General features: G+C 35.0%; 1 protein-coding gene across 1 annotated transcript; it reads right to left on the minus strand.

Annotated features, from left to right (window-relative positions):
- Positions 1-2,865: 2,865 nt before the first annotated feature.
- LOC129257714 (uncharacterized) lies at positions 2,866-23,424 on the minus strand. The gene is made up of 11 exons (XM_064096523.1): positions 23,350-23,424; positions 19,547-19,624; positions 18,694-18,825; positions 18,070-18,169; positions 16,005-17,345; positions 14,852-14,926; positions 14,083-14,116; positions 11,409-11,508; positions 10,614-10,704; positions 8,791-8,859; positions 2,866-6,792 (listed from the first exon to the last, which is right to left on the minus strand). Exons 2-11 carry the CDS (start codon positions 19,580-19,582, stop codon positions 6,704-6,706), a joined length of 2,067 nt encoding a protein of 688 aa, XP_063952593.1. The 5' UTR covers positions 19,583-19,624; positions 23,350-23,424; the 3' UTR covers positions 2,866-6,703.
- Positions 23,425-25,141: the final 1,717 nt, after the last annotated feature.

Below are 25,141 nucleotides of genomic sequence, written 5' to 3' on the forward strand. Positions count from 1 at the left end.
CAGATGACATTGAATTGAAATTGAACGACGGTTCATATCGAAAACTTCCATGTACCGGGCATATAAAAACATAGCAGACTACGTCTGCAGACCTCGCTATCATCGTATGACTCAATGTTCCATAGCGGCTTTATGCAGTGGCGTAACAGGCGGGGGGGGGGGGGGCAAGCTGCCCCCATCTGGCGGATTTCACCGGAAAAAAAAAAACGGGAAAAAAAACGGGAAATAGAGAAAAGGGAGAAAGAGAGAGGGAAACAATGAAAAGAAGGGAAAGGGACAGAAAAAAAAGAGGAAAGGGGACAAGGGAAAGGGAAACAATTAAAAGAAAGGGAAAGAAAGAACATAACTAGGGAAAATGTAAGGAAAGCGGGAAAGGGATGAAAGAAGAACATTTGAGAAAGCACAAAATATCCTGAAATACTATTACATTAGCATAATTTGCAAGAGAGGTATATCAAATAAAAAGATATATGACTCAATGACACGGGCAAGAATGGCGGGAAAATGGGAGAAAGGGGTAAACAGTAACGGGAAATAAGGCAATTGGAAAATCAGAATATGAAGAAAAGGGACAAGAAAAAAAAGAGAACAAAAAAAAAAAAACACGACCGGGCTGCCGATCGAGGATTGAAAAATATAAAGAACGGGAAGAAAGGTGGATAGCGTCTATCAGAAGCTTGCTAAATTTTATGCAATAATGGTCGCAATCATGCAGGACAAACAATCCTTAGCCAAGGGCTAGTATATCCCCTATATTATGTCCCAACCTATGTTAAGCCTTACGCTGGCTATTATATTACCGTAAAAAGCCTCTTAATGTTTACATTGGCTAATTTTCCAAAGCTACTATCACATAAGTAGAATTTAATTTAAAAATCATTTTAAAAGGCCAAATTTTTCTGGCTCGCTTTGCTCGTTGGCGACTTCAACAAATTTTCTACATTTGCTTCTTTGTTCTGCCTCAAAATATTTCGTTTATTATCCGCAATTGCATTGAAATCAATATGCGTTGTGTATGTACCCACCGTGACGAGTTGATAAAACAGTGGCAATCTACAATGTTTAAAATATCACTTGGTTCTCGGGGCTCCGCCCCAGACCAATGGCGGCACCAAGGGGGGAGGCACGGGGGGCATTTGCCCCCAGTGAGTTGAAAAAAAAATGTATAGTAAATGTTGTCATAAGCATCCTACTAAAGCTGCAAAGTGCCCCAAAACAGCTTTTTTGTTCTTTAAATTTTGAACATTTTCTCATCCATTCACTGTTAGCTCCCAACAAATTTTGTCACTAACATATAAATCTTTCAGGTGAGTATACTGTATAACATTCAAAATGTCGTCGCAGTAACTGTTGACTGAGATACGTAAATTATCTGTTCACAATGTTCAAGTCAATGTGCTTCTCGCGATTAGAGTTTTCATTAATCGTTTTAGCGAGATACACATCCTGTGCATATTCACAATTTTCATAAATAAGAAATTTTCAGTTCGCGCTACGCGCTTGCATCAATTAGCCATCAAGTTCATGATTACAAAAAGTGCTGAGAACGTCCAGTTATCATCTCAGGATATCAAATATTTTCAGCTCGCGCTTTGCGCTTGCCTTATTTATTTGGTGAGATATCATTTTCATGACCCAATGCAAACAGCTAGTCCTCAACAAGTCCCTTTTCAAGTCAGTAGGGTCTAAATAAAAAAAAAAAAGCTCGCGCATCCTGCTCGATTTTGAGAAATAGGCAAAATATTAGTGCGTTGCCCCCCCCCCCCCAAAAAAAAAAAATCCTGGTGCCGCTGTTACCCCGGACCCGATCCGCATAGCACTGGACCCCCAAAGTTCTACAACCGAGAACAAAAATTAAAGGATGAACGAAAAGGAAGATGTAAGATGTTATTTTCTGAATACCGTGTCAAAATCAATCTCATTAGATTCTCATGAAAAGGTTTTTTTTTCTCGCTCGGGACTTATATTAAGCAACTTATTAATTGTTGTGTGCGCCATGCTGTGCCCCCTCTTTTTGGTACTTAATTATCACGCATTGAAGCTTCGCCCTAATGCTCAGGGCACAATCATGAAAAATCCTGTTCATACCATGATATGACCGGGAATTTTTGGGCTCTTGCCCCCCTCCCCCCTGGCCACCGACCCCTGATAGCAATGATTCAAAAGAAGAAATCCTTACACAAGGCGTGTATTAGTGGGTTATAACCCGGGGACTTGTATTGTGAGAAACCTTGTCAACTGGACACACTTGGGCTGTATGAAAACTCATACATTTAAAAGCAATGAAGACAAGGTGGCTCACGTACCATAAGTCTCGCCTGATATCGCGATTGATAAAATATGCAATATGATATTTTGACCTTATCATCCTCATAAACACACATTTGGTAGTACCAATGGTTATTTGTATCAAGTGTGAACCAAATTGATGGAGAAATAAAGAAATGAGAGCAATTTAAACAAAAACTTGACTTTTGACTCCTAGATAACCTTAGACCCAATCACCCTCAAGGACAGACATGTGGTATTACCCAAGGATCATATGTACCAAGTGTCAACATAATTGATGCAGAAATAAAGAAATGAGAGTAAGTTGAACAAAGACTAACATTTTTTTAACAGACCAACAGACTAAGAGAAAAAGTGATCATTAGGTCTCCTCCAAATTTTGTTCAGGCGAGACAAAAATGGCTGTAACATCATTTTCGTACGATTTCAGAACAACTTATGAAAAGAATCAATTGGATAAAAGCACTTTGTAAGTATTGGATTAGATTTATCATAAAATATCACACATAACCAGGAGCCAAATTGGGCATACAGACTGCATTACATAAAAATACAATCAAATGGAGTACAAGAGTGTCCTTTTTTATATCCTTTATTTATTCACAAAAGCATGTACATGATATATCTTTTAAGGAATATCTCAACATCATTATCTGCCCCAATTCTATTTGATATATTGCATTATAGACAATGAAGTGAACATTTTCAAATAGAAATCTTGTTCATTCACATACATTGCTCAATGTTCAATTCCGCATTCACAAGAATATACAAATCATATGGCATTTTCTTTTTATCCCTCTAAGATATAAAGTGTTTATCACATAGTATACTTTTCCATTCATAATATATCCCATTATGTATACAAACTCCTTATCATCTTTTAAGTACATATAAAATCAAACATTTCTATTAATGCTACATTATAGGATGAAAACAGTAAAACTAGGTATAATCATGGAGCTAGCTCCATGGTATAATGTAAAGTATAAAATGAGCAGCATGATTTGGGTATTACTAGAAGACAATCTACCTTTTAAGAAAAATTCAGACAGGTTTAAATAGGAACACATAAATAATTGCTATTTATATTATGAGTTGTAAGGTACATTATATCCCACTCACCTTTACTTTTCAATATCAAGCAAATGTTATTGAGATGTAGTCCTACCAAGTGACTGAGTTGAAATGACCCCAAAGTCTAAGGGAAATTGTATGATCTACACACAAAAGCAGTGTTTGTGCTATTTCATAGCAAACACAGGGGAAAAAAATCGCATATACTGTAATTTTGATTTAAGAACATGAATATCTGTGAAAAGAAATGATAAAAACATGTAAACTTCAAATTAAAGCAAAATATAAATTATTGATGTGAAAGATTTTGAACATACCATCACATGTGAAGTAGAGGGTGAAGAGTCACTGCAACAATAATAGCTATGAAGAAGATACAGACAAGAGGAATAAATAAGACATTTCTGTTACATGTTTTTTTTCTTTTCCTTTTTAATCTCTTCCCATTTGCATTTTGAATCGAGAGTGATTCAGGGGGCATCTTTTACACCATACAAGGGCTATTTTCACACAGCTTGAAGGTAAATTGCTGTGAGCCCTTTTGTATTCTCTTCTGAAGCATGAGACAGATATAACAATCATAACAGGAAGTCAATATTATTTTCTGTCCATCTAATTCTTTTCTGAAGAGTTTCAGGAAAACCAGTGACATAGACACTAGCAATCCATGCATATCACTTTCCTTACCCAAAATATAAAACACTGGTTTAGAGTAGGGAATATAGTAGAATCAGTATATGAATTACTAGTAAGTAACTCTACAAAAATATCATTACAAATATTCTATAAAAAAACATACAACTTTACATACATGTACTTAAATACAAACATACAAATAGTAATTTCATACGAAAAAATGACTTGACCAGCAATGTTATTCAAATATATTGTGAAATATAAAACATTGGAGCGGCACAGCCACCACATATTTAGAATAATATAACAAACAAGTCACTAATACATATATATACTCATATCATTATGATAGGAGTAGAATCAGGGAAAGAAAGATAGCACAGAAGTGATATATGGGTAAATTCACCCAACATCAAATCACAGAAAATAACAATAAATTTACTCTAATTCTAATATACAAATTTGAAAGCACTTATATCAAAATGTCTTTAACATATTTTATTGGATTCAGCACCATAAATAACATAGTCATAAGCATATTTATATGAGAATAACTGAAAGAGTAAAATATAAAGGCATTCATCAATAATTTATGAAGATAATTGTGACATTATTGAAGTTACAGTTACTCTACTGCAAATCGGATCTAACCAAGGAGACAGCAGATAATGATCCCATTTTTGGTTACTATATCAGATTAGTTCATAAGAAATTTCACAAAATAATACATATCTGTCAAATATCAAAACTTTGGCTCTGAAATTTGTTCATATACACAAAGTCATTTTCATGGAATTCATATTGGAACTTACAGCGTGATCATCAATTTTTAAGATCTACTTTTTCTCAGAAACAAAATGTACAACTATATCTTGTAATCTAACCGGGTTATTTGACAAAATCAATTATTCATTTCTTTTATTAGTTCTGTCTTTTGTAATATGAAGAAATATTCAAGAGATTAATAAAGGTCCCATTACATTCAGATTAATGGTTTTGACACTTGATTTGTAATGATGCAGTTGTTAGAAAGGTGGAGGCAAAAGTTTACCAAACATGAATAGTGGTTCTAAAGACAATGTTCATGGTGTCTTGTACATGTACTTTGAATTCAAGATGGAGATATATACACGTATACATATTTAGTTTTGCCATATTTTTAACATTTGTATATTTTCTATTGTTCTTTTGCCACCCTTAAAACTGATCCTGATGCGAAAGAAGAAGAGAGTATATAGTATGCAAAAATGTCTCGAGAAAAGTGGAATATTATTTCTAATAAAAATGAACCCCCCAAAAAAAATATAGAACAAAAAAAAAATGATTCTAGAAGAATATCAACATTTTCTACAAAAAAAGGAAGAAAATATGATTCAAGGTTTTTACATGATTTCATAGCTTGGAAGATAACTTGTTAAGAAGAAATTAAATTGAAAATTATATCCCTAGTAAGTATGATTTTTGTTTACATAGCCTGTATAGAGTTACAATATAAAAACACTTCAGCTGACAACACATTACAGATATTAATAGGACCCTAAATCAAAGTATGTGTTTTTCTGAAAATAATAAAACAGCATTTTCAAGTTTTAATTAATAGTGAAAATTAAGATTCAAAAGCGAAAGATGAACATTGGTCTACCTGATTAATAGGAAATGGCTTTTGGTCATTGAAATTAGATCTTGCTAAAACACAAAATATTCAAAAACTCTCTATCATTTTTAACAGGTATTCCAACCTAGCTAATGGGAAAAAAAAAATGTGACATTAAAAAAAAAAGAAAATCAGGAAAGCAACTATTAGAATAAAATCAGACAAGGAATAAATAAAATCATGAATTACTGAAAAATGAAATAACTACATATAATCTGAATTGGTAATTTAATGAGTCAAAAGTTAAGTCTCTCCTGTTCTTTGTGTACCTACTTATCATTAGTTTTTGTGTTTTTCTTAATATCATTTTCAGGCCAACCTCTGGGAATTAAACTTGTATTTTGTCATCCCAAAACTATATTTTCCCCCAAACCCACTGTATTTCATAATAAAATGTGCACTGCTACGCAGATACTATGCAGATAAAAACTATGAAAAAAATATCTATGTAATATTTGATACAATCATTACTTTAGAATTTATTAATTATTAAGTTATTTATGTATTAACTTATTCATATATTCATTATCTACTTATTCATTCATTTATTTATATATTTGTTCATTTATCAATTTATTCATACTAATCTATTCATTTATCTAACTTTCCTTTCATTTATTTTTCATTTCCTAATTCACTTTTTTATTTCTTTATTCATTCATTTATTTATGTATTTATTTGTCAATAGCCTTGTAGTTTGTAAGATGAAGTATGCTGTTGAAATTTTTAAAACTAGTTCTTAAATGACCAAGGTGACTTTTCAAAAACAATATCACAGAAAAACCTCTGAGAAGTGCATCTTGAAGTAATATGTCAATGATATCCAGTGACATCCCATCCTTGCATCTGATTGGTTGAAATCAAATTCGTCAGTAAAAATCATCGAGGATAGCCTTCATGAAACATTCTCCTAGATTTCACCATTATTACATCATTTTAATTTAACTCATTAACTAGTGTATTCAGTGATTCCCATAGACTTTGTACAGAGGGTGCCAAGTTCCAGTATAGTCCATGCTTAAACAGCAAACGATGGGATGAAGAAGCTCATAAACGGACCTGATGAGCACTTGTAATTCCCCAGCTGCTTGGTGGCGATCTTGGGCGCTTTGGGTTGCCTATTCTTTTGGGGAAACCTGATGGGGTTCAAAATGAGTAGATATAACATAGATTAGGATCAAAACTACATAATTTGAGTAGTCAATTAATTAGCATTCCAGAGGTTGGGATCATATGTTAATCAAAACACAAGTTCAGTTAGCTTACCAAAAAATCCAAGAGCATATGGCACATCGGAGCATGGAAAGAAAAGTAATCTTCAGATCCACATAGGTATGCAAAGATATTAACCCATGAATACACATAGTACTGCATACAAACTTATTAACTATGCTATGCATGTACTTGAGCACAGCTCTCACCACTGGTGGATCAAGGGGGGGGGGGGTACAGCTGGCCCGTGCCCCCCCCCCTTTGAGAAGCAAAATTGAAAGTTGTAATGTAAAAATGCCCTTGAAACAGAAGTGTGCCCCACCTTTTGAAATACAATACTTACCAATACAATACTTTATCTATTATCTATGTTACTGTTTGAATATTTTTTTTTTCATTATTACCTTGTAATACATCGCAAATCAGTCTTAGCCGCGTTGATGTCTTGATTTTTATTAATAAACCATTTATCTATCTATCTTTTCTATTTTTTTGCTTGTCAAATTTTTTTCTGAGATGAAATATCCTGAATTTTTGGCAGATAAACTTTTTTTTTTCTTTTTTTTTTTGCTTGTCAAAATTTTCCTCAGAAAAATGTGCTCCCCCCTCCCCTTTATGAAAATCCCGGATCTGCCCCTGGCTCTCACAAAGTATTACTTACTCTGTTTTCTTTCCAATTCATTCAGTTAGTTGACCACAATTCAATATCAATTCATTATGAAGGTATGACTGAAAGTGAAACTGCTACAAGCTCTATCTTGATAAACTTGTTGTTTTTCATTTAGCTTAATAACCCTCATAAAAAAGCTGGCTCCTCCAAATATATATCTCTACAATTTTCCATCTTACCTAAATGTTCAAAGATTTTTTAGATACAAATGATAAAAATCCTCTCTAAACATGAATCTATTAAACCCATAACATGCCAGATGTGAAAATGAGTTTACTGCAAAATGTAAGATGGACTGGTAATGGATAACTCAAAACAGTTTATTCTATACATGACTTGTCAAAAATAATGCTTGCCAGAACTAAACTTTCAGAGTTGAAAAAAAGTGAAATTCACGGTCTGAACATTAACTCTTTGTGCGCTGGACCATGAACCCATCTGTACTGAATTATTTTCAGGGAGGGAAACAATGCATTGTTTGTTGAGTGTGAAATGCGAAGTTCGCACGGCACCGAATGTGCATTGGTGCAAAGTACGCGTGGAAAGGGTTAACATTACAAACAGCATACTTTGTGACCTTTGGTTGGCTAGTTTGTATGAATGCTTTAAAGTATGCAAATACACATAGGGGACCAACAAGCTTTATAATACCACCAGGGCTCTGAGTAATGAGTATCAATGCCTTAACAAAAGATTACTAATGGACTGACTTGATTTTGGAACACAGAAAGCTCAAGATTAAGGTTTCTTTGGATAAGTAACAGTTTAGTGAAAGATGAAAATGTGAAAAAAAAAAACCATCCCACAGAGCTACCAAATCCAGCATTCTCGATCTATGTCACCAAAATTTGTGCAGGATTTTTAGAAGTATTGCCAATCATCCTTTTTTAGTGAAACAGATTTCAAAACAGTCTGGGATCTTAAATGAACATTGCAGCATCTAAACAACTGACAGCACTTTTTAACCCTGCAAAACTTTTGTTATGGTTTTGGAACCAAAACCATGTTTTTTAAACAGCATTCTCAATATAAATAAAAATGACTTTAAAAAAAATCAGGGGTGGAGCAAGTATTTAATTAAAAATGAGGCATAAGAAATGTCTCTCATTTTCTCTCAAGCAAAGCAAAAAAGTGGTTATGATACCATGAAAGGGGGGGGGGGGGTGAGGGTGCCCTTCTCAGATTAGTAGAAGCACAATGAAATTTGTTTGGGAAATGGTCCCACATCCTTCATTGGTTGCAATATACTTACCAATTTCTTGGTCTTTATAGCTTACAGGGCCTTCTTTATATGCAGGTTTGTAATCTAACAGTGTTTTCTCTGTGAAACAACAATTTGTTTGTGAAAGAGCAAGAGAAAAACAATAATTTTGCAATTAAGCAAATTTGGAGCAAAATAATAAAATGATAAACTGCATTTCAAGAGTCAGTCAATATGATTGTGAATGAAAGCAATGAGTTAAAAGGTTCAACATGAGAAGTGCATTGTCAAAAATTGCCCTAACCTATTAACTAAATCTGACCAATATATACATTACACAACAGCATTATCTCAAACTTGGACGGGTCAAATGTCAAAACCTTGGCAGGGTCTATTTTGCTACACTTGTTGCATACCCGCACACACAAAATGGTGTGATAAGGCCAATACTGGATGATCGCTGATAGAACCACGGACGTCTGTCTTTTTTGCTTTCATTCCAACCAAACAGATGAAATTAATTTTTTTTTACGTAATCTCTTGAATTTAGAGCACCATAACGTATAGACGACAGGTCAGATTTATTAAATTCAAGTCAATTATAGCATCTGGATAGTAAAGTGATAAAGGTTTGCACAATCATGATATTAACAAAGCAAAAAAGAGACAAATAAGTTGTTCCATACTCCAAATGTTGTAAGCTGTTAAGGGGAAAGATAAAGAGCAATAATTGTATCCTATAATATTTTTGAAAATATATAGGAAGAATGTCATTGAAAACTAGGCAACTGAACATGGTTACCCTTTAAGCACCCTGACTTTACATGACTGATAAACCATCCAGCTGTAATAGACGGCTCTGGCATTTGTATGTGGCCCCCATACCTAAGATTCTGTTCGCAGTACATGTGATCCTCTGTAGAATTGGGCCTATTTACCAGTATTTCAGTGATTCCATTAGTTTACAGCAATTGTCAACTGAAAGGTGTATTGTGAACAATCTTTCCCCATCATGTTGTGTCAATTTCTTCTTTAATTTACTCTCACAATCAGAATTGATCTAAAAAGCTACTATCACATAAAAAACGCTTTACAGGTTTTGTTAAGCATGAAAACAATCAGTGCCGGCCGCACAGAAACGTTGTTAGCCTAACAGAGCGCTAACAGTAAGCCCAGTCATATCTTTGAAGTCAAGACATTTATTTCAATTTGTAAGTAATGTATTGTAAGATTCGGCATCACTGCCACATTACCGGTTGTAACTGGGCCACTGTTAGCACATTGTTAGTGATAACGTTTCTGTGCAGTCAGTACAGATGAATTATTAACACATGTAAAAATATGTACATCAAGTAAAATGTCATTAATTAGATTCTTGGTGTACTGAATATAGCAATAAGCATAAATAATCATAAAACAAAACACAAAAAATAAATATACATCTTTTCATGAATTTGGTGAAATTATGAATGTTAGAAATATGGAATAAGCTACTGCCAACACAAGAACAAAAACAATATATGTGGAAACATTTGTATTCAAGTGTTCTTAATAAATGGTGTGAAGTGGTATGAAAATGGTGAAAATATATTCGAAAATAGGAAACACCTCACATTCAGAACCTGGGAGTATTAGTAACACAACTATTTATTGCACGACATATGGATACGACCTTCATTGCTCCTAAATGCTCTTTATAGGACTTACTTTGAATGGATGAGATGAGTGTTGTTTCGTTCAATTATCCTATACTTTGAAGTATGACATATTACAAGCATTTAGATGCAAAGAAGTCCCATATTCATACATCATATGATATGAGCTTTGTATCGTACAAAAACGCTCAGACTCATCTGAGGAGGGAGAGTCCTTACCTAATAAATCATTGATATTTGATGGTTTTGCTGTATCTGTTTCAGAGGATGGAGCAGTATGGCTCAACTCTGGCTTCAAAGCACCTCCAAGCTAAACAAAAATAATAAAGACCAAACAAAAATTAGATCAGGCTGCACAGGAAAAGCATTTCATAATAAAAACAATTGGGTTATCCGTCATTATCTCCATTACCATTATGAAAATCATCATCTAATTTCCCCGCAATTTTCACATCATCACCAAGAGTACTGCTATCAGCACCATCACCATGATCATGATCACAGTCATTATTACTATCATTATCAACACCATATTCAACAGCATCAGCATTATCACCAATACCACCACTATCATTGTCATCATCATCACCACCACCACCACCACCATTAAATATTACCACCACCATCATCATCATCACCACCACCACCACCATTAAATATCACCACCACCATCATCATCATCACCACCACCACCACCATTAAATATTACCACCATCATCATCATCATCACCACCACCACCACCATTAAATATCACCACCACCATCATCATCATCACCACCACCACCACCATTAAATATTACCACCACCATCATCATCATCACCACCACCACCACCATTAAATATCACCACCACCATCATCATCATCACCACCACCACCATCATTCCAACATAAATCATTAACCTTTCCAGAAACTATTTCATTCTCTATTTTTTTCCTGAAACATATTTTTTATTTAAAGAAATAACAAATAAATGATAAGGAATGACATCTGAAATAATTACAATTTACTTACTCTTTTGAAGAGTCCTTTGGTATTGTTGACTATCTTGCCTTTGTTTTCCCCAATGATATCTCTTGAGTTTGCAAATCTGGCTTTCATTTTGTTCATTTTACTATAAGTGAAAACAGAATGATACAACAAAGAAAAGTCACAGAACTGAAATCAAATTAAGCAATGAGAGAAGGTTTTGTTGACCTATGCTACACATATGACATGGTAAAACACAAAGGTTAGCAATGATTGTAGAACATTTTTTACGACTGGATGCATAGACTACAATGTACAATCAATAATGAAAATCAAGCGTTGGATTAATCGTTAACCTTTGTGTAACGGGACCCACAGAGATTGAAGCACCCTGCCCGAGACAGTGGTGATGTCAAGTTATTTTTATTTCATCCATTCATTCACCGGGGATGGAAATGACCCACATAGTATTGATTTATATTTGAAAATTACATATAAACTACAAATTTCCCTCCTCCATCATCCCTACATTTTTGTTTATATATTTGTTTCTTGAATTCACTGCATATGTATTTTGTACATGGTTAGCATTATATCCAGTATCAAGTTTCAAAAGGTCCATAATTGCATGATTGCTCTGACATCACTGTGCTACAGAACCAATAAGGTCTTTAAAAAAAAAGTGGAATGCCTTTGGGAATGTCACCTGCATCACGCGATTCAATATAGCAGCAGTGCTAACTTTGAAAACTACTATCACTCGCACAAGATGTTCAGTGATACTTGGTTACTCATATGTCCATGTTTTATGAACTAGACCAATACACTTACAGAGATATGATGGTAATTCAACAAATACCCCCAACATGGCCAAAGTTCATTGACCTTACATGACCTTTGACCTTGACCATGTGACCTAAAACTCGCACAGGATGTTCATTGATACTTGATTACTCTTATGTCCACGTTTTATGAACTAGACCAATATACTTTCAAAGTTATGATGGTAATTCAACAAATACCCCCAATTTAACCAAAGTTCAATGACCCTAAATGACCTTTGACTTTAATCATGTGACCTGAAACTTGCACAGGATGTTCAGTGATACTTGATTACTATTATGTCCAAGTTTCATGAATCAGATCCATATATTTATGATGACATTTCAAAAACTTAACCTTAGGTTAAGATTTTGATGTTGATTCCCCCAACATGGTCTAAGTTCATTGACCCTAAATGACCTTTGACCTTGGTCATGTGACATGAAACTCAGGCAGGATGTTCAGTAATACTTGATTAACCTTATGGCCAAGTTTCATGAACTAGGTCCATATACTTTCTAGGTTATGCTGTCATTTAAAAAACTTAACCTTCGGTTAAGATTTGGTGTTGACGCCGCCGTCGGAAAAGCGGCGCCTATAGTCTCACTCTGCTATGCAGGTGAGACAAAAAGCAATGACATCTTTAAACAAGTGGAATGCCTCTGGCGGTCTCACCTGCATCACGCGATTCAATATAGCAGCAGTGCTGACTTTGAAACCTACTATAACTCGCACAAGATGTTCAGTGATACTTGGTTACTCTTATGTCCACGTTTTATGAACTAGACCAATACACTTACAGAGATATGCTGGTAATTCAACAAATACCCCCAATTTGGCCAAAGTTCATTGACCTTATATGACCTTTGACCTTGATCATGTGACCTGAAACTCGCACAGGATGTGCAGTGATACTTGAGTACTCTTATGTCCAAGTTTCATGAATCAGATCCATAAACTTTCAAAGTTATGATGGTAATTCAACAGATACCCCCATTCGGCCAAAATTCATTGACCTTTGACCTTGGTCATGTGACCTGAAATGCGCACAGGATGTTCAGTGATACTTGATTACTCTTATGTCCAAGTTTAATGAACTAGACCAATATACTTTCAAAGTTATGATGGTAATTCAACAAATACCCCCAATTTGGCCAAAGTTCATTGACCCTAAATGACCTTTGACCTTAGTCATGTAACCTGAAACTTGCACAGGATGTTCAGTGATACTTGATTACTATTATGTCCAAGTTTCATGAATCAGATCCATAAACTTTCAAAGTTATGATGGTAATTCAACAGATACCCCCAATTCAGCCAAAGTTCATTGATCCTAAATGACCTTTGACCTTGGTCATGTGACGTGAAACTCATGCAGGATGTTCAGTGATACTTGATTAACCTTATGTCCAAGTTTCATGAACTAGGTCCATATATTTTCTAAGCTATGATGACATTTCAAAAACTTAACATTAGGTTAAGATTTTGATGTTGATTCCCCCAACATGGTCTAAGTTCATTGACCCTAAATGACCTTTGACCTTGGTCATGTGACATGAATCTCAGGCAGGATGTTCAGTAATACTTGATTAACCTTTTGATTAAGTTTCATGAATTAGGTCCATATACTTTCTAAGTTATGCTGTCATTTAAAAAACTTAACCTCAGGTTACGATTTGGTGTTGACGCCGCCGCCACCGTCGGAAAAGCGGCCCCTATAGTCTCACACTGCTATGCAGGTGAGACAAAAATCATGAACTTTACTTTCTTTCTGCAACTTTTCAGAACCTTAACAAGCATGTAATAGGGGTATTTGAATAGCACTTGCAGATCTATTGAAAATAACATTTCAACAAATTCTTTAGCAAGAAGTAGGCCTTATAAATACAACACTCACCCCGAACCTGAGGTCTTTTCTTCTTTTTCCTCCTCTGAAAATTAAACCAAAATCGGAACACGAAATTATAGTAAATGTAAGTATAATTTCAAAGCATTTCTACAAAAAAATTGGGAGTAGTTCAATCAGCAATATTCCAGACTTACATGCATTCTATTTAATGCACTGTTGCCATAGCAACAAAAGTCATCATATCTTGCACATCTTCATCACTTTACAAACGTGTGTGCCAAATTTCATGGGCTTTTCAAAACAAAACAAAACAATATCATTACACTCTAGTTTAATGTGCAATATTCCCAGATTTTGTATATACAAGGCCTACAGCAAACCATAACTTCCTCATCTTAGAAATCACTTTTTTTTTCATCTGAAGAAGCATCCAATTGGACAGATAAGCATTCTAGATGATGGTGGATGCTGGTGTTCCATAGTTAAGATGGAATAGATCAATAATAACTCTTTGTAGTACAGGCCCAAGTCTAACTTTTACGAGTGAGGCAGTAATACTTTACAAGTACATATTTTAATATCTCTTTGTTACAGGTCAGGAAATTTTGCCACTATAATTGAACTTTAGTGAAATTTAATCTATTAGAGATAATTGTTTCTTGGAAATATTAAGGAGCTTTTTCTGATGCAATTTGAGAGTGACCTTGTTTCTGATTGGCTTCAGCAAAAAATTACAGAGAGGAGCCTTTACAAAAATCTTGCAAGGATTCTGTAGTGAATGGGTAACTGTAATTCTGATTATTACTCCTCCACTCACCATCTACTAATTGATATGACTGTGCTGTCCTAGCTGGTACCACTGGAATGTCATCATCCATATCTAAGCTTTCACCTGATTTAAGATAGAAAAAACAAGATCAAATACAATTTATGAAATAGGAAAGAGGCTGCAGAACTCATATAGTTGTGCTCACAAGTATTCATAACCCTAGGGTAAATTGCAGTTTAGTGCGTTTTTCAATAAAACAACAGGCGAACCGGACTTACTTGCAAATCATCTTTCTACATCAAGGTATCATCTACAAACAATATTACAGTCTCTGGATTTAGCACATTTGCATAGCTAGAGGAAACAGACATTACCAGTATCCAAATTGGTGATGTTCAATAGTCACAACCCTGGTCATTTATGGACTATGTCAAGACTTCATCAACTATTGTGACCGAGATATTTGTTATAAATGCTTCTTTTCTTTTAAGTCACAAGACTTCTGGGGAGCGTTTCATAAAAGGACTTGTCAGACATTTTATGTGACAAGTCCCATTTTATCAAAAAATTACCATAGGAACTGTGCTTCTCAGCAAATTAAAATCAGGGTAAGATGTCAGACCGGACATGGTTTCACCTGATCTTCACAGGCTTCATGTTCCAAACAGCAGTATTAACACTTTATTGGAATCTGAGCCAATGCGTCAAGATCAGTTTCTGCACAAATCGGGGGGGGGGGGGGGGGGGGGGGTTATTAACTTATTACACATTATACAACTCCCAAGAATATTCTGTAATCTGATTCATCTAAATCGGACCATATGATATTCAGCAAATTGCACTATTGCATCCAAAATGCACTATCCTGCACTCTGATGTCATACCAAATGTACTATCCTGAACTCCGACATCAGAGTGCAGGATAGTGCGACGTCTGGAATTATCTAGAATTTAGATCAAATATAGCATTCGGGGCAACTCAGTAACATGGGGGGTGTATAAAACAAACAATGCACGTATTCTTGTGCATAGAGGACCTAAATAATGAACTCTGTGCTCAACTCGCCAAATGGATATACCGCACTCGGTCCTGCGGACCTTCGTGCAGTATATCCATTGGCTCTTCTCGCACATCTTTCATTATTTGGCCCTGCATGCATGCGGTTACGTGCATTATTTGTATAATAAATAACCTGTTTACCTGTCGGTGAGTACAAGCTGTCTGAATCCATGAAGGAATCAAAGGTACTGTCATTACTAGGAATTCCTACAAGGTCATAGGCTCCATCTCCGTTACCACCAGACACACTCTCCCCACGTTTGGGTTTCTCTGGAGGTATGATCTTACTGGTATCCACATAGCTATACTCCCTGGAAGAAGAGGATATTCTCTGACCAGGCTTGGCAGGTGAGTTGGGTACTTCTGAGTATGCCTCTGCGTACATGCTCCCTGCTGGCTTTGGACTTGCTGCTGCTTCTTCGCTCTTTAAGAGCTTATCAATTATGCTCGTCGGTTGCTGCACATAAGCATACTCCTCAGAGTTCTTGCGAGAGGATCTGCTGTCAGATCCAATTGAACCACTTGACAACTTTCTAGAAGATGAATCTGTCTTTCTCCTTACGATGCCACTATCCTTTGCATCAAAAGAGTCCATCTGCTGCGTGGGCGAACCCCTAAGGTTCTTGCTGCTTGTTAACTCTGTAGTTTCCTTAACCTTATCTGCTGGAGGACTTATATGCACTTCTTCATAATCATGTCTACCCTTCCCACTCGGCTTATCTTCACCATTTGCTCTTTGTAAAGGTGGTTTGGAGCTTGCTGTAGGTGGTTTAGGAGGTGGTTGTGCTGGACGATCTCCTTTAGCCCCTTTCAAGAAAGGCTTCCCCAGGCCTTGTCTTACCCCTGGCGACCCCATTCCATCACCTTCTGATTTACTCTTTTCTAAAAGCCTTGCTGGCTTCATAGGTAGTTTAAGTGCATCCCTCTTAACTGCTAAATGAGAGGCATCCTTAACCTGTATTGGCTTTCCTACGGGATTGGAATTTTGCCTGGTGGCAACTGTTTTCACAAAGTCGCCATTCCCTAGTTTCTCAGACCCTGGCTTTGTATTGACATCCACTGAGCTTGGTTTGACAGGTGGGCTAGGTTTGGTCTTGGGTTTCCCAGCTATCTGTGGTTTACCCTGAGCAGCAAGCTTGACTGCCTGTGTGGGTTTGGGTTTGCTTTGTGATGATGGGGGAGTCGGTGATGGTGGGGACGTTTGAGGTGGTCCAACGTCCAACTCAAAGTCCTTAAAGGCAGAGAGTGTTGCCTTGAAGTTGTTTTTGTAGCGATCATCAGGACTAGGTCGAGACTTTGGCTGTGATGTTTGTTTGCTGCTACTAGGTTGTGAAGCATCTTGTGTTTGCTTGCCCAAGTCTCCTGATCCAGCACGAACATCACAGTTGGCATAGATGGTACCATCTGGGCTGTCCGAGCCTTTAGAGGATTTGGTTGGTCCAGATGGTAATCTGGGCATTGGTATCTCTGGAGACTCTACTGCTGTAGAAAGAAGGATTACAAAAAAGGATGAATCACCATCTCATCTTGACATTTTCACCCTTTACCAGAACTCAACTTTGTTTTAATGACCTCTGGTGAATATTTTCATACCAACTCTGCGTTCCCACATTTTCATGAAACATACATCACAAAACTCAATAATACAACACAATTGGAAAAATTGTGAGAGTATGTGAAAATTAGATGTTGGAGTCCTACAATGGGTTTGTAATGATTTCACTACTGAGTTTGAATTTCAGTCAAGCAATATTGAATGAATGATTTAGTTCCCATGATAATCACATCTCCCATTCTCCCACTTGGAACACTAAACAATTCCTGTCCAGTGATGAAGCAGGAATTTGCTGTGGCATTGAACACTTCCAGATCACTCAGTTTGTCAATAGCCCCATATTTGCAAAACTTAAATTCCTTAGATAATAATCTATACATATTCAAACTAACATCATCATCTCCTGGGTAAGTCCATAAAATAATAAACTCTGTTATGTCCAACCCCATTTTCTGCAGCATAAAGTCAATTAATGAACTATGCAAAATTCACAACATGACTATTTCAGAGCATTATGAATTTCCATATGAACTGATAGGGACAATCATTTCAGAAAGGTCCCAAATATAAGGGTCAGACCTAGATATTTGATAGAATTTGCCTCCTATGCTCATTTTCTACTTAGGTGATATCAAAGATAAATGGTTTTACCCCCTGTAGATGAGACATTAATGTTGACGTAATTATGGCTCGCTGAGTCTCTCTTCTCTGCTCCTCCTGTCTGTCCGGGTACCCTGGGTGGCATTCTTGGCTAGAGCAACAAGACAGAAGAAAGATTTAAAATCTGTGAATTATCTTACTACAGTACAAGTCTTTAGTGTCTGATGCTTCCTGATTTTCTTCTTATTGATATAAAGAAACAAAGGGATTGGCAAAAAAATATCAACTAATACCCTGCTCTAGAATTTAGGACTTTAATAGGGTTCAAAGCTTTTCATATTGCGATTCAAATCAAAATCTTGCATGTACAAATGGCAAGGTACACCAAAAAAAATATTATCTCTATGAATTCAATATATGGCTATATTTTGTTTTCATCTACATGTATTTAATTGATTAATTGATCATTGGTATTTTAAAGAAATATAACAATAAACCAACTGTACAAGTTCATTACAAACAGACATGAAATTGGTTTATTATTCATGATGAGATACGATGATTAATATTCCGGATAAATTCATAGATAAAATTCACATTAACCAGTTTACTAATAAAGCTGTAAATCCAATAGGTGTTGTACAATGACCACTAGTAGCTAACGGGTTAACTAACCTGTTCGGCATGGTCAAAACGTTCATGCTTGAGTTGAACATTTTCATAGTTGTGACCAAAATCATCCGGTTTAATACCAAGATGCGCCTGGAACATGTCAACCACTGCTCTGTGCACCAGCTCGTATTGATTCTACAATGAATGATTACACAAAAATCACATGTCAATATTTTGAAAAGAAATGAAAAGTTAATATCACAATGACTCTTACATGAAGTGCCCCATGACAAATTTCACATTATTCTGCCTAATTTGTGCATTTCATAATACATGCTTGCCAGTTTCACTCTTATTGTGTCGTCACATATTCATGTTAATTCTGACAGAGTGGTTGACACTTTGGTACTAAAAAAGGTGCATTAATCACAGTTTATTCATAAAAGTGACTACAAACCTCATTCAAAACACTACTATTTTCCTGGGAAATCTCACATGAAATTTCTTAGAAATCAGTTGTAATATAATAAAATTATGGCATTTTTCTATTTTTGCTTATTTGCACAATATGGAAATTAGAGAACCAATTATTCACATACCATTTCAACTTTCCTCGAATAATGCAGAACTTAGTTAGATTCATCATGATGTAAATTCATCTCTTTCACTTATCCTTGTGATTTGATGGAGATCCTCACCAAATCTACAAACATCTATAACTATTGAAATTTTTATATTCAAAGAACAAAGGCTCCCCCATTTTCATACTGAACACTACGTGCGTAGTACTCAATAAAATTTTATTTTACATCACATTTTGGCAAAGTTTTTAGTGCTATGTTTGTCTGACAAGTTCTGTTTTTGTTCAAATCAACTAGTTGTTTGGGGAGAGATCAGCCTTTTAAGGTTAGATTACCCTTGTTTGGACGATGGCATGTCTTTGTTTCCTCATCTCCACAATGATGTCATAAAGGCTGAAATTCTGGTCTATTTTCTGCAAAAAAAAAAGGAAGTCTGAATCACCGATAAAGGAAGACATAGAATACTATTAAGAACACAATATCTACAATCAGAAATATATAAATTCACATACTAAATTAATTGGCACAAGTGAAGTGGGTGATGGTCAATACTTACTAAAAAAATACTTCAACAAAACATATTAAAAAAAAACACTTCCACAAAATATACTCAGTCACAAGAAAAAATGCAATTCATTGCTGTCAAAACCTATATTCATTGTACGAAGTAGTAACCAATCTTGGATTTCATTAATGAAAAGAAAAACCAAACCAAGGCAAATGTTACTACTAAACTCTACATGAAATTCACTATATTCATTTCACATAAAACTGAATAAATAGGGTTAATGAAATCAATCAATATGCATTCAGGTTGCAGCATGATGATGCATCACCTTAATTCTTCTCATTAACAATTCTCAGGAACATTTATGATCCTATTATTTTTCAAGTAGGAAATAGCAATTGACGATAAAATCTGTGCAATAGTTATAAACCAGTCGTACCAAAACAAAATAAGCCTGAAATTAAAGTCAAACCCTTTCTTAATCTTAAAGTTTCTCAGAAACCAAGCTGTTGTTAGACATGCCAGAAACATGGAAACGATGCCTGTAGTTAAATCAAGTAATCTACTCTTTAATGAATCATTATGATACAACTATTACACGAACCATATTAATATGACTACATACATAGATCAAAAGAGGAAGTACATTCTGGGGCCCGTAACACAAAACTTAGCAATGATCGTAGAACAATTTTTCTATGATTGATTCCATTGACTACAATGTACATGTACAATCCATTGTGAAAATCAAGCGTACGATCAATCGCTAACCTTTGTGTTATGGGCCCCTGGTGTCAAGTTGGTGGCTTTTTTTAAAGGCCCCAAAATATACAAAATGTCAATGAAGGCTTGAGGAGAATCCAATAGCTCTCCCATATGTCATTTGATGTCGTTTTCCATTCTATGGATAGCATCTTAACCTCATTATATGTTTTTTCTCTCATTTTGTATCTTGTAGATTAGTATATCCTATGTTCTATGTTAATAATCATAAGTATTCCAGGGCCCCACTCACAAGCTTTGCTTTTAAAGGGGTCCTAAAACCAATTCGTCTATGCTATAATCTAATTGATGTATGTTTATGTACTCATGTACATTGTATGTATATCTATTTTGATTATGATGTGATGTTTTTGGTTTTGAATAAATAAACTTGAACTTGATATGAATTCAATAAAATACAATTTTCTCAGAAGATTGAAAATGGCACTTAAGCTGGGCCATTATATCATTAAACACATTATTTCAAATATTTCTATGAGAGAAATATTTTCAGTTATCAAGAACTATAGAAAGTGAATTCTGTAGCATGGTGGAGCTGCTCTGACATAATATCACAAAATTAAAATTTGAAGAAAACATCTGAACTATTTATATTTTTTAAAGGATATTCACCAACCTTTACTGACATATTTCTTTTAAGTTTCTGTTTTCATCAAAACAAACCTGATTTCTTGATAGAGTTCTCCTTTTAAAGTATAGAGAAGAACATAAACAAAACTATTAACTTCCATCCTGGGAGTTTTCAGAATTTAATCATGCTACTTTAGGAAAGATATTCGCAAGTCTTGCTTACAACAAATTTAAATGAATTTAAAATTTCTTGACTAAAAGCACTGGCAAATTCATTATCAAGAAAAAAATACTGGAACTGAAACTTCTAAATTCTTTTCAGGCATTCTTAAAGAGTTGTTATAGAACCAAAATCATTGAAAGTCCTTTCTTGGGATAGGACAAAATAATAACTTTCTCACTCTTCATAAGTCTGGTTATTACCACAATACACAGGCCAAAGTGCACAAGTATGTGATTACTAGACATAATAAGGTTTTATGAATATGGGTCCAGGACCCCAGGTCTTTAATATTTCAATTACATTTGAAAACTCGAAACCAGAAATGTGATTCTCAGATGATCATGAGAGTTGATATTGACTCATTATACATATGGACTTTGGAATCAATTTTTTTCCTTGTGAATACCAGCATTAAATGCTGGTTTCAGTATGAATATGATAGCAGTTGAAGAGTTTAAGATTTCCACTGCTATCTTGTGATATAAAGTCAAGGCACTGTGCATAAGTCATTTTAGAATACAGAAAACCATCTGCAGTCAGCCCCATCTTAAAGAATGCAGTCAAATCATATAAACCTCGACTATAGAAAGCCAGCAACACCACATTTCATAATCTAGATACATGTCCAAGCATATTGATCTTCAGCCTCTTATCGAGGCCCTGGCGGCTGCTTCCCGAGCGAAGTGAGGGATATCCTAATAAGCGAAGCGGATTAGGCCTGGCAAGTGCAGCGAGCCAGGGCCTCTTGACATCTGAGCCAAATTTCATCGACTTTCTTTTGTTTTTTATTGTTTTTACCAATATTCCGACCAAACATTGGTCGGTGAAAATCATCCAATGAGAGCGCGGGCTGCTATGATGTCATATTGAATATTCATGAGCTTATCTTGAATGGCCACCCGTGATTTATTGACGAAGAGTGACGACGAAATATCGAAGAGCATTGAATATGTCTCTAAAATGCTGAATATTGACCGATTTAAGGATTTGCAAGTTGATGCAATTAAATCTGCACTGAAAGGATGAGATGTGTTTTTAAAATCTACCCACAGGATATGAAAAAAGTGTAATCTTTCATGCGATTCCACCCCGGGATTCCATTTTGCGTCGATTATCTCCGTGGTGAGGGGATGCTGGAGTCGAGTTGTTCAGTTGGTGCTTCCCCTTGTGGACCAGGCCGATCTCCCAGGAAGTTTCAGGGCAGTGCATGGGCCTGTTACGGCTAGTACTGGTGGTAGTAGTACCACTACTTGTAGCATTTTGCTATTTATATCCCCTCGCTTCACTCGGGAAGCAGCCGCCAGGGCCATGGCAAGAGGCTAATTGATCTTGAGACATGACGAACACTCATATGCATCATTATGTAAGCATTGCTCCTTTTATGTCTACAGAGAGAAAGTATGTGCACATGAACAACTTTCAGATAACTTGCTATGATGTTGAAGGCTCTCTATAGTAGATAGTGATAGTTTAGTTTAAAAGGGGACTCAACAGTCAAACATATACATCAATCAAGACCAGAATAGTCGTGATAGGTCGCATCACTCACAGAAGTTTTAGCTGCATAGCTCAACATTTCAGGAATCAAAAATTACTTTTTGCACTGAGGTCAGAGGTTTCTAAAACAAGGTCCACCTTTTAATAAAGTTTGTTCTTACAGGAAAACAACAGAATTAGTCAGGAAAATATGAATTAAGTCTGATGTAACATTTATTTGTTAATTGATAATAAAAATATCCATAATAAATCATAAATGAATGCCCATAATGAGTGTCACATATTTAAAGAGTCAAATTGTGCTTTCCATTACTGGAGGATTTCAAAAAATGACATTTGTGTTCAGAGGTCCTGGTGATATATGCTACCCATCTTTATACATATTCAATTTTTTGTGTTATACAGCTTTCATCAACATGCCATAGCTTTTTTATTCACATCTGTTTCTGAAGTGTTTTTGTTACTATGCTCGGATGATTTTCTCTTTATCTATTCCAAATAACCTCATATTTTAGATGGACTTTGCCTTTAAACATCTTTTCTTGACGTAAACATACCTCTAATTGAAGAGCATTCCTGACGTAGTCTATGACGCATATTGTTCCTGTTCTTCCACAGCCAGCACTGTAAAAAAAAATAGGAAGAGAAGAGATAATATCACGATGAAATGCAAAGCTTTAAAATCATTAGAAATGAATAAACAGATAATATGGATAAAGTAAGTGGAGAAGGAAGAAGAAAAGAGAAGGCAAATGTTTGTTTTTTTCTACCAGCAGCAATCTTGCATTATACAGCATATACAGCAAAATAGGCTGAGGTGCCTCTGGTTAGATCATGATACTCAGACATAGTAATGAAATCAGATTGATAAGTCTCTAGTAAAATCAACTGAATTGTAAGGTAACAAAATAGCCCATTTCGTAATCAATTTGTTGAGAATATATTATTTGTTCCTATTCCTACAGGTTCCAAGATGGTGAATGAAACCCCAACATGTATAGATATGCCAATAAATATACAGGGAGAAAATTAGTATAATAGTGAGGCATTCAAACTTGCAAACCAAGTGAAACTAAATTTGATATTATGCAGAAGTCAATTTAAATGCAATTCGAGATTTCCTTGCCTATTATAAAGTATTGTCTTTCCACGATAGACATGACTCTCAACTTCTGATCAGTTCTTTTAATGAGGAAGTTCATGTTATATTCAGTTGTGTGGTGATAAAGGTCAAAATACAACAGAAGCTAAAATTAACAAAGAAAACTGAAGATACTGAATGCCTTAAATTCTTGAGTATTAACAATGTTATTTGTATCAATAAAGTATGATAATTTCATTTTAATTATACTCCATACTTCATGTAATAAACTAATTGAAAATATACTATATAATACAAAAACACTATGGAATTTCCTGACAAAGACAGCATAATCTATTTCCATGTGTGGAAGTTTCACCTTGAATTTTAGGAAAGGTGTTCATCTATATACCGATTGGTTTACACTGTCAGATTAAAGAACAGCTTATTTTGTTGTTATACTTAAAAATTTTATTACTATATTATTTGTAAAGTAACAATTTTTGAAGTCTCATACTGTATTAACCATGGGAAGAATTTGTCTAAATGGTGAATAATCTGAGCCAATAAATGAAAACAATATCATAATTCAATTTCTAGTTCTTGCAAGTTGTTTTGATTTTCTTGTAATATTTTGTAACAGAATAAATTTCGTTACTCAAGAATGGTGCAAATTAAGGAGCTATACATGTATATTAATAACAAATTCTGTCAAAACATGTTTCAAATTATGATATTATGACTATGCTCTAACTTTTTCATCTAGTTTTGATGAAACTTTAATTTTCCAAGTCTACCTTTCAACTAGACTCATATCAATTTCAGGCTCATGTACCCACAAAGCTTTAAAGGGCTGATCTGGGCTGAAAATATTTATATCTAAATAAATAGAGTAAAATTCACAAAGCAAAGTGTTGAAAATTTCATCATTGTTTAATTTTATCATACATGTGTAAATGATGTGTCTCCATTATGATGAAATAAGTTGCAGCAATGAATAACCAATGCACTTAATCAGCTGTCAATCCAATTGTTTTAGTTCTTGGTAGAACATTTTTGAATAAACCTAAGTTCATATAATAATAAATACAAAAGAACAAGTGTAGATATGACATCATCAGCCCACCTAATGAATATTCATGAAGACATGCCTAGGACAGTTTCACCAGAATAATGCAAATCTTTAAAATTCAATAACTTTCTTATCTGTTATCCGATTTTGATCAAATGTTCAGCATTTTGCTCAGTGAATTTTACTTTATTTATTG

The sequence above is a fragment of the Lytechinus pictus genome, chromosome 3, assembly GCF_037042905.1.
Source record: "Lytechinus pictus isolate F3 Inbred chromosome 3, Lp3.0, whole genome shotgun sequence".
Classification (NCBI taxonomy): domain Eukaryota; kingdom Metazoa; phylum Echinodermata; class Echinoidea; order Temnopleuroida; family Toxopneustidae; genus Lytechinus; species Lytechinus pictus.

Bases quoted from the DNA above. Each gene is read 5' to 3' on its own strand.
- LOC129257714 (XM_064096523.1), bottom strand. From the start codon at position 19,582: ATGAGGAAACAAAGACATGCCATCGTCCAAACAAGG. The intron at 18,826-19,546 runs GTAATCTAACCT...CATTCATTGTAG, and splicing joins ATGCCATCGTCCAAACAAGG to AATCAATACGAGCTGGTGCA. The intron at 8,860-10,613 runs GTAAGGACTCTC...GTTGTTTCACAG, and splicing joins AAATATCAATGATTTATTAG to AGAAAACACTGTTAGATTAC.